Source organism: Labrus bergylta, chromosome 23 (assembly GCF_963930695.1).
Source record: "Labrus bergylta chromosome 23, fLabBer1.1, whole genome shotgun sequence".
NCBI classification, from domain to species: Eukaryota; Metazoa; Chordata; class Actinopteri; order Labriformes; family Labridae; genus Labrus; species Labrus bergylta.
In genome coordinates, this window is record NC_089217.1 from 1,980,421 (window position 1) to 1,991,095 (window position 10,675).

At 44.8% G+C, this 10,675-nt stretch overlaps 1 protein-coding gene across 1 annotated transcript in view; it reads right to left on the reverse strand.

Moving 5' to 3' along the window:
• Nucleotides 1-404: 404 nt before the first annotated feature.
• The window catches only part of usp6nl (USP6 N-terminal like), a gene marked incomplete in the record, with an annotated part of 38,086 nt that continues 27,815 nt past the window's right edge, over nucleotides 405-10,675 (reverse strand). Inside the window, 8 exon segments of the mRNA XM_065951233.1 lie at nucleotides 405-3,128; nucleotides 6,793-6,945; nucleotides 7,050-7,149; nucleotides 7,239-7,304; nucleotides 7,418-7,512; nucleotides 8,248-8,368; nucleotides 8,992-9,040; nucleotides 10,172-10,281. Coding sequence (XP_065807305.1) covers nucleotides 1,531-3,128; nucleotides 6,793-6,945; nucleotides 7,050-7,149; nucleotides 7,239-7,304; nucleotides 7,418-7,512; nucleotides 8,248-8,368; nucleotides 8,992-9,040; nucleotides 10,172-10,281 — 2,292 coding nt within the window.

Below are 10,675 nucleotides of genomic sequence, written 5' to 3' on the forward strand. Positions count from 1 at the left end.
TTTGTGATCAAAAACTTGTTTTCTTATAGTCTACTATTTCATTAGTCCACTTATTTTTCAGCTGTAGGTTGTTAATAATTGCAATAGTTGAACACTGGTTGATAGTTGTAGCTCTGAAGTATTATTAAAACATTATTTTAGGATTGATGCGGGTTTAAAAGGTCAAACATTTTCGGCTTTTATACTGAAATCCTTATTTAATCAATGTTTCATCCATCTTGAATGCGTTGCAGCTTTACCAAGTTTAAAACATTTGATGTAGTTTTACAAACACTATTCCAAGAACCACTCTCGGCCACTAGGGGGCATAGTTTCATTATTTGTTGTAAAGGCAAAGCTGCAGAAACAAACCCTGTTGTAATCAAATATTAGGGTTTGTAGGGAGTCAAAAACACAGACACATGAAAATTCAACCCACCTCATTTTTATTAAGCAAAGTATCAGAATTGTCTGAAATTAGTTGTTTAACAAAAAAATAAAATATAACTTTAGGAATGTGATGAACAGTAACACAATACTGTTTCTGATCCAAAACCAGAGTATGAGAAATAATCATTAAAGGGTTTGTGATCGATAAAATGTTGAAATGTGTGACTCACAAATCTGTTGTGTGTGTTTGCCAGTGATAGTGCCAGCAGCTGAACAGTAGTTGATATGACAGTGTTGAGAATAATAAGACATAATGAATTAAAGCAAAATGAAACTAGTTCACATCCATGTCTGGCTGCGTACATGTGCAATTAAAAAACAACAATGGTTACCTATGGTTACCAATCAAATCAGAAATACAGATTATTAGCCCTCATAAATTAGCTCTATTTCTTGAGTCTCTATTCAAGTTGGAATTTAATCAAAAACTACACTGGTTTCAAAAACATTACCAACGTACTGAACTTCAAGCATGGACGAGAGATTAATTGCACGAGTTGACTAGAAAAGCAATATTATCTCAAAAGTTAAAACAAACTAAAATTAAAAAATGCTTTTTCTACAGTGGAGGCGCTTAAAACCTGTGATTTAAAACGTATAGTGACTGCTCTCCAATTCTATCGTCGGACATTTTTTTATTTATTCTCTTTGAAAAATAACATTCACAAGCATATAGAGTCAACGTATCTCTAATGTAAATATCTGCAGGTAACATAAAAAAATAAAGATGGAAAATAAATCCGAGACTTTATTTCTCTCAGGAGAAAAGTTCCCCTGCTACTGATAAACACTTTAACAAAAACAATCCACTGTACATATCAGACTCCAAAAGATATATACTGTCACCTTTTTAATGATTTACATCCAAAAAAATAAAATTACGTCTTCAGTCAATTTTTTCCTCTTTCTCTTTTTTTTAAGTGATCGGGTAAAAACATCAGAGGCTGGTGTGTCCTGCAACGTTATGATGCAGCTCGACAGTCAGAAAGTCAGTACTTCACACTTTAAAGAACAACAGACGGTGTACTGCTCGTCTTTACAGTGTCAGTGACTACTCCTCAGTTTGTTTTGTTTTTCTTTACAGTGTCTTGCTTATTCCAATCACAGCAGCATAGATTCCTGCATGGCAAACGCCTCCTGGGCGTGCCTGTAGTGTGACCCTCCAAACAGCTGGGGGAGCTGTTGCCTTATGACGGGCTCCTGCTCCTGGAACTGTGTCCTGTAGTGGAGCAGGCCGTCGGGGTTGGCGGGAAATGTGAATTCCTGAACGGGGGACATTTGGGCTCGCTGGAAGCTTGGTGAGCGGGGCATCCCGCCCGGGGAAGGAGGGGGCAGCACGTTCTCTGGCGCCCATGTGAGTCCGTCTACAGGCCGCCGAGGCCCGCCTTCTTGGTGAAAGTGCTGGTTTGCATCGACTCTCCTCTGCCCCTCAAACCTGTAGTCCACCGGAGCGTAGACCTGTGTGGCGGAGGTGAGCTGTTGTAGGTAGATGGGGGTGGAGCGTCCCTGGGTTTCCAGCTGCAGGTAGTGCTCTGGGTGAGGATGCCCAGGGTTGTGGGCGGAGTTAGATGGCGACTGTCTGCGGTAGGTGGTGTAGGAATTGTTCATCAGAGCCTTCTCTGGCGATCTGTTAGGAGGTCTTTGGGTGGTGGCATACGCTCGTTCCCCATACACCACTTTGGAGGGCGGGGTAAACCGGGTGGGCGGAGGGTACAGTCTATCCTCCCCTCCTTGGTCCAGACTTATACTGTAGGCTGGATGTAAGATCGGGACCTCGGTGGTGGGTCTTCCTGGGGAGTGCTGCTGGGGAGGAGTGTGGTACTGGTTTTGGTTGCCAGGGTAACCAGGCTGGATCCTGACTGGACTGTTGTGGGAAAATTTTTGAGGAACCGGATGTATGGGCATCCTGGGAACTGAAGCTATGGAGACAACACTACCACCAAGACTGGGTCCTCGGTTGGGACTGCTAGGATGGAGGGACGATGCGCTAAACGGCGTCTCGCTGCGAGGGGTCCTCATTCTGGACGGAGGTCTCTCAAGCTCCAGGATTTCAAAATCTTGCTCCGGTAGACCTGGTACATTGTCATATTGGGAGGCGTTGGAACCTCGGTCGGAACCGGGGACAAAGCCCTTTGAGTGTGGTCGCCGGTGTAGTAGCGCAGAGTCCTCAGGGCTGGACGGGGCGGGCGACGCTCCTCGGCTCCGATGCTCCCGGGCCGCCGCCGCTTTAGCCGCTTCCAGCTTTGTGTCGGAGGGTTTGAACCAGCGCGGCGTGATCTCCCTGTGAGAACTGGAGACCGCGTTGGAGTTGTGATTGGCGGTGGCGTGCCTCTGCTGCCTCCGTCTTTCCACGGTGCCGAGCTGTGGCATCGGTGTGGGCGCTGAGGTCGGCGTCGCCCCCCTCTCAGGTGTGGTGGAGTTGGACTGCTTTTGATGCTCATTCGGTATCTCCCCTGATCCCCTGGAGCGGACGTCTCGTCTCTCAGCCTTGTGGTGGCGCATCGGTTTCTCAAACGAGTCCCGGCGCGCCCGGCTGGGGGGGCGACTGTCACGTTGGGGTTCAGGTGTGGGACTGGGGTCTCTTGGAGGTTCCACCGGCTCAACATGGCTTTGACCGTTGCCGACGTGGATTGCCCCGTCGACCGCCACCTCAGGAGGAAGCTGCCCTAGAGGCTTCTTGGGAAACTCGTCATCTTTACCTACAAGAACAAAACAAAGGAAATGCATCAGAACGCCATCGGGAGCGGCAAGAACGGTGATGGTTATTATTACACTGTGTGGTGCTGATTCACGTCAGATGAAGAGTCACAACAGGGACATGGATTCATGCAACACCACTGCCATAGAGAGGTAAAAATAAAGGAGAATTACATTCATGACAACATATAACCACATCGCCACAGGCAAACAGCAAAGGACGTAAAAACATCAGAAAGAGTGTTTAGTTTAAATTCTCAGCCTGCTGGAGGAGCTGGAGTGGGGGGGGGGTGACCCTCAATTGGGTTATGGTTTACCTGCTCCTTTGTAACGTGTTTGAGATAACATTTGCTATGAATTAAGATTGATAAAGATTGAAGTGAGAGGTCTTCTTCTGCAGCTACAAATTAATGAAACCGAGTGAGACTTCAAAGTGATGTTTAAGTATTTCTTGATCAATGTACCTCGTTAAATGTACTTAAACTTGAAAGACCTTATGTGGAAGAACTGTTCTCATATGGACTACTTGGTTGCTGACCAGTTTGTAACAGCCTCTAAGGTATGTATGAATGTATATATGTATGACGTCATGAACATATGTATGTTGTTATGAACATGTATGTAGTCGTGAATAGATCAATCAATCATTTTTTATTTGTATAGCGTCAACTCATAACAGTTGTAATCTTGAGACACTTTATAAAAAACAGGTAAAAGACCTTACTCATTGCTATATTAAAAAAGACCCGGCTTAATCCATCATGAGCACTTTAGCAAAGCAGCAAAAGTTACATTGGTAACATATGAAGTAATGAACATATGTCTGTATGTTTGTTGTCATGAACGTATGAATGAATGAATGAATGAATGAATGGGGCGCCAGGTTTGAATCCGGCCTGTGGCTTCTTTCCTGCATGTTATTCCCCACTCTCTCTCTCTCTCTGATTTCCAACTCTATCCACTTTCCTATCTCTACATTAAAGGCACAAAACGTCCAAAAATAAATCTTTAAAATGAATGAATGAATGTCTGTAGTCATGTGTGTATAAATTTTGCATTTGTGTTGGAATCAAGTCATGTATAAATGAGTGCATGCTAAGTATAAATGGATCAAGTCGTGTATGTAAGGATGATGCATTAATGTATTGCTTATTGTTTATAGGTATGCAGTCATTTACCTTGTTTGTATTATATATGTGGTCTTGTGTTCCATGTATGATAATGTGTATTTTTGTATCAAGTAATGTGTAAGTATATATAATCAAATATCGACGTCTTTTTTTTCTATTTTGGACGTTTAATGGATTTCTGTGGGTTCTTTCGACATAGGTGTACATGTAGTTTATCCGACAGAGGTATGTATGTGGTTTTTATCAAAATTGTAATATGTCACTTTTTGAGAAATTTCAACATAGGTTAGTATGTCGTATTTTTCAAAAATTGGGACATGTCGTTTTTTTTTTTTTTTGGACGATTAATGGATTTCTGTGGGTTCTTTCAACATAGGTTAGTATGTCGTATTTTTCAAAAATTGGGACATGTCGTTTTTTTTTTTTTTTGGACGATTAATGGATTTCTGTGGGTTCTTTCGACATAGGTTAGTATGTCGTTTTTTCCTATTTTTTGACATAGGGATATATGTATGTCAGTTTTTTTTGCAGGTACTAAATATGAGCACATACTACCGGCTTATTGTCAGAAACAAACCACACATGTGAATCTACACTGCAGCTTGGTGTCAGGAAAGAGAGATCTCTCCAAACTGCACAGCCTTAAAACCACATCAGCCATTTCTCCCAGTTCACTAAAAGAAGACGCAGAAAACGCCTCCGTGGCAGCAGACGGAAAGTTCATACAGAAACAAAAAACCTCAAGCGTCGGTAAAGTGTCTCATTTTCTTGTCATCGAGCACACAGCTCCTCTTGTGGATGTGTGGCCTTGATAAAGAACCAAGAAGTTTCCTTTCTGTCAGATCTCACAGCGCTCTGACGTTTGACTAAAAACAGGTCGCTTCTGCAGATCTAGAAGAAACCCCCCCTCACCAGACCCCCCCCAGAAAAAGAGATGATAGACCAGAGGTGGATCTTTGCAGATTATCTAAAGTAGATTAATAAGTTGACAAATGAAGTCTTACATAAGCAGCAAGTTTGACCAGGAGAAAAGTACGAGGCGTTTGTTCAGCTGTTAGCATAACACCATGAAGAGCTACTGGACAAATCAGTGGTTCAATGACAAGTTTCCAGTTGGAACCAGAGGTATGCAGTGCCATTAAATGGCCACCAGAGGGCACATGTGTCACCTAAAAGATCTTGTTGGTTGAAGGCAGATTGCAGCCACTTCGGGATAAATAAAAAAGAGAATAGAAAAGGTGAAAAACGTAAAAAAGATTACAAAAATAAGAGGAAAAAAACCTGCAACTTCAGGATCCATAGAAGCAAAAAACATGAGCAAAAAAATATACATATTTGTGGATCAAGGACCCGGCTGGAAGACGAGAGTTTGTGAAGGAGAAACCGGAGTGCTGTTGGACAGACAGGAAGACAGACAGGACAGACTGACTGAAGGACAGATGGACAGAGACATGGAGAGGGGAGGGGGGGAAGGACCAGTCAGGATAGCCCACCGGTTACTGTTGTAGGAGGGGATGTGGCCCCCACTCACGGCCACACTTTTGTTGTTGTTGGCTAACGTGGTTCGAAAAGAAAGAGGGGGAGAGAAGGCAGATTAATGAGGAGACAGAGCAAGATCAGAAACACACTGATGCTACATGCTAACGTGGCTACGAGCTAAAGGGACAGCAGGAAGTCACAGGAAACAAGTGAAGAGTTAAAAGCCTGAAGGCGTTTTGAGTTTCAGCGGAGGATTTGAATCGTTTGAGGGAGAACGTCAGCGTAGATTGCTCATTTTCTATGTTTTTATTCACATTTAAGGCAGAACTCATTTGTTTAAATTGCCACTTTTACCCACTGTGTTAAATCTTCTCTAGATTCAGTTTTTAATCATTAAATGTGGAAAAAAAGCTGCAAAATGTTTAAAACATTTGACTAAGTAAGGCCCCGTGTCCACTAAGCGTTTCTTTATGAGCACCAGCGTCTGTTTTCAACTATTTGTTTGAAATAAACTCTTTAGGAATACTTCAAATCTAACAGGTTATGACTGATGCTGGACGACTTAAATCCTGAACTCAGTTAAAAACTTGCAAAGATCTAAAAGCTTCACTCAGGTGAGAAAGGGAAAGATCAGCGGAAGCCTTCTCGCCCGGGTTCGAGTCCAACCTGTGGCTGGCTGCTTTCCCTGCCTATCATTTCCCACACTCACGGTCTATCTTTCACTTTCCTCTCTCTCCAAAAAAATGTGAGAGGAAAACTTCAGTGCATGATTAATAACTAGACTGTAGTCTTTCATCCTTCTTTAGAAACTCCTCAAAGTGTCAGCTTTATAAATGATTAATCAGGACACAGAACTGATCAACAGATTACAGTCTGTCATATTTCCAGGTTTTATAGATCAGTGTTGTGTTTCTCTTCAGAGGAGGTGTGCAGAGACGTTAAGTGGTCTCTGTGGTCCAGTCACCAGGTTTTAAATAAACTCCCTCTATGGTGTGACAGCGGGTTTATCCTGTGTGTGTGTGTGTGTGTGTGTGTGTGTTTTGTGCAGGTGTTGTACCTGCTGCAGGAAGCTCCAGCTTGGCCCTCCTGAGCTCCGTCATGGACGCCTGCAGCTGCTCGATCACAAAGTCGTCCTCGTAGAAGAAGTCTTTGTTCAGAGTGGCCTGCAGGAACTCCACCAGGTCCTCCATGGTCAGCTTCATCAGGTGCTCTGGAACACACACACACACACACACACACACACACATATATAAGAGTGTTTGAAGAGGGGAACAGCAGCTCGTGGACTCGTGCAGACAGTACAGACGCTCTTACTCTTGTGCAGTTTGAGGATGGTGTAGGACATGGAGGGCAGCACTCTCTCCCCCTCTAAGATATAGATGTCCCAGATCCTCAGGGTGAGGGTGAACGGAGTCTGGAACCCGAACAGAACCAAAGGTCAGAAGTGAGTGTGAAAGCCTCTAAAAAACTGTGTGTGGTGTGTTTGAGGTTTGCTGAACTCACTCTGTCCAGGAAGCACTGAAAGAACCACTTCATGGTGTACAGACTGGTGAACACTTCCTGGTTGTCCTGCAGCGACAAAAACAACAACAGAGAATGAAGTGGATGCATTCAGAGCAGGGCGGGAGGAGGGGGGGGGGGTCAAAGATCAAAGGTAGCAGTGAGAGGTCGGTGTGTCTCACCAGGTGTTGCTTCAGTTTGGGCATCGTCTTCTTCAGGATGCGGTCGTGATGCTCCTGGAAGCGCATCAGCTTGGGGAAACCCGGGACGAAGAAACCTGAAGGTGACGCGAGGACAAGAACCGGATCTTTAGTTTCTAACATGTGTCAGCGTCACATCCATGAACAAAGGTGCTGCTGCTGAGCTGTTCATGAAAATCACCCAGATTAGAAGGTGTGACTTTCTTTAAAGGCTTTATATGTGATTTTTTGATCCAGCAGATGTCGCCCTTGAGCTCCAGCATGAAACCAAAACAACTCGCGGTGCATTGTTGTGTTAGCATGCTTAACACAGTTAAGCAGTGAGTACAGTATGTTATTCTTCTTTTCTCTAGTCCCTCAATTAAACAACTTTTATACACGAGGGGAGGAGTCAGCCGGCCGTCCTGGCGATGTAAACAAAGTGAAGATAGGACTCTGAAAACTCTGAAAACATCACAGACAGTGGGACTCGGGTGTTACACCCATTGTAGACAGTCATGACTCACAGAGTTATTTTCAGAAGATAAACTTGATTTCTACATTTAAGTGTGAAAAATCACAAATAAAGACTTTAAAGGGCTCCTGAAAAACAGAAGGATGGATTGAGATATTGGACGCCTGAATGCAGCACGGTCACATCCAGCAGACATTTAGGGAACATGGAAATGGTTTGACAGCAAAATCAAAGTGAGTGTGTGTGTGTGTGTGTGTGTGTGTGTGTGTGTGTGTGTGTGTGTGTGTGTGTGTGTGTGTGTGTGTGTGTGTGTGTGTGTGTGTGTGTGTGTGTGTGTGTGTGTGTGTGTGTTACCCACCGTGCATGGCGTGCTTCTGTCCTGACAGCAGTTTGACCAGAGCCCAGAAGGCGTCCTCTTCGTTCATGTAGATGAGCAGCAGAGCGGTGATCTGACTCATGCCCTGACAGTAGCCCACCTCCTGCAAACACACACACACACACACACACACACGTATGGAAAAACAGGTAGGTATGAAGTTTTCTGGGCGGGGGAGCTGCTGTGTTTTCCTCCAGCCAATGACAGCGCAGCGGGTGAGTTTGTGTGGACAAAGAGAAAAATATGGGTTTTATAGACGTTGTATCGGTCTGTGAAAGCTTTAAACAAAGTCATCGATTCAAATCTCTGTCGACTGACGCAGAGCGGCGTGAAGACGTGTTTGTCGACCTCATCGGCTTTTTTCCTGTAAAGTCCGTCTGACGTTCATCCTCTCCTCGCTCTTAATGGATCTGCGGCCCTGAACACCTGACATGAAAGAGAGGATCTCAAGTGGAGCTGTGCAGAGCGAGAAGGACGCTCACAAAGACGCTGAAAGCAGAGTAACCTTGGCGAGCTTCCCACACACACACACACACACACACACTCACACACACACACACACACACACACACACACACACACACACACACACACACACACACACACACACACACACACACACACACACACACACACACACACACACACACACACACACACACACACACACACACACACACACACACACACACACACACACACACACACACAGAGGGAGTGACTCACCGTGTTGTACATGGAGTACGCTGTGAGGACGTGGAACAGAGCCTGCTGCCTGAAAACACAACACACACACACACACACACACACACACACACACACACACACACACATCACAGTTTACACAAAAATCCTGAAAAATAATAATTCAAATGTTCATCATTTTTCTTTTGACCTGCAGCTTTAACATCGTTCTCTTCTTCACATGATACACAAAGAGAGCGGCTTCAATTGTTTAAATAAAATGAATGTGACGTCAGATAAACTTTGTACCAGCAGCTTCAAAAAGTATAACCCAGGGACAGAAGGACAGGTGTACTTCCTGTTCCTTTTCTGTTATGGAAGCAGAAGTTCAGACTCAGATGAAAAGGGGACGTGAGCGCTTCTCACTTCCACATTCTGAAGGTTTTTTGTGCTCCTGATTTCAGGAGAGACAAAAGGGGCTCTGAGACCTGAGGAGTGTGAAATCACACAGGAAGCAGTCCGCTCCGTTAGTCCGTCTATTTTCTGCCGCTAAGTGCAGACTCCCCGCCGCGACTCTGCTCTGTGGGAGCGCTCAGATATTTGTGTGGAGGAGATGGAGATCTTTTCTTTTTACGATCAAAATAGAATAAGTGCTGAGTGGAGTTGTGTGATTGTCGTCTGGTCGAGCTCCTGCAGAGGTTAGAAACCTGTTAGAAAGGTTGCTCTGTGGTTTGTGTAAAGTATTCAGTTGCACACATGGACTCGTTGTTTATCCTCCAAAAAAATCCTCTTCACTTCTTCATGGGTTAAAAGCGTAGTATGTCAATTTCACCACCAGGGGGATCTCAATCAAAACAATAACAAAAAGAAGCCGTCAAGGCTGGCGGGCAATCATGGGAGTGATTCTCCTGCTACTCCTGACCCCCCCCCCCCCCCCTCCATCCCCGGGTGAAAAACCAACTCCGACTAGACTGTAGTCATGACGACCGAGTGAAACCGACCTGAGGGAAGAGAACGTGTTTACCGACGAGCTAATGCAGTCTTTGACGTAACATCTGCTGTTTCCACGGCAACGATGACGATTTTACGATCTGTTGAAGGGATGTTTGCATGTTGCTTCGTTTTATTAATGACGCCCTGATTGTGTGTGTGTGTGTGTGTGTGTGTGTGTGTGTGTGTGTGTGTGTGTGTGTGTGTGTGTGTGTGTGGTGGAGAAGCTCACTTGACATCGTAGCGATGCATGAACATGATGTGGTCCCTGTAGGTGCGGTTCACGTCCAGGTCGATCTGACGGATGTCCGGGGAGACGCCTCGGGCTCGGGCTTTTAGTTTCTGCAAGAAGAAAAGTCAGAAAACACAGAAAGACAGAATTCAGGAACGACGTGAGGCACAGAGGAAAACGACTTTCCTGAATCGTGTTTTTGATTCTTATTCCTGAGATGGAAAGTCGCTGTGTTTGTTATGTTGCCAGCATGATTACGGACGCGCCTTCCTCTTTCTATTTCGCGCTCTGTTAGCTCGTTTACTCTCCACACAGCCACAGGCGTTATGATCGATCCCGGCAGCTCGACTTTCTAATGAGGTCCAAAGTTCTGCAGATTCTTTACAATGAGCCGTGCAGACTCACAATAAACAACAATTAAAAGCCGCGTCGGAGGAAATGAAAACGAAGCCGAGGGGGGCTCGCTCCTGAATCTTTATGAGGCCGAGTGTTCTTTTTGCGTTT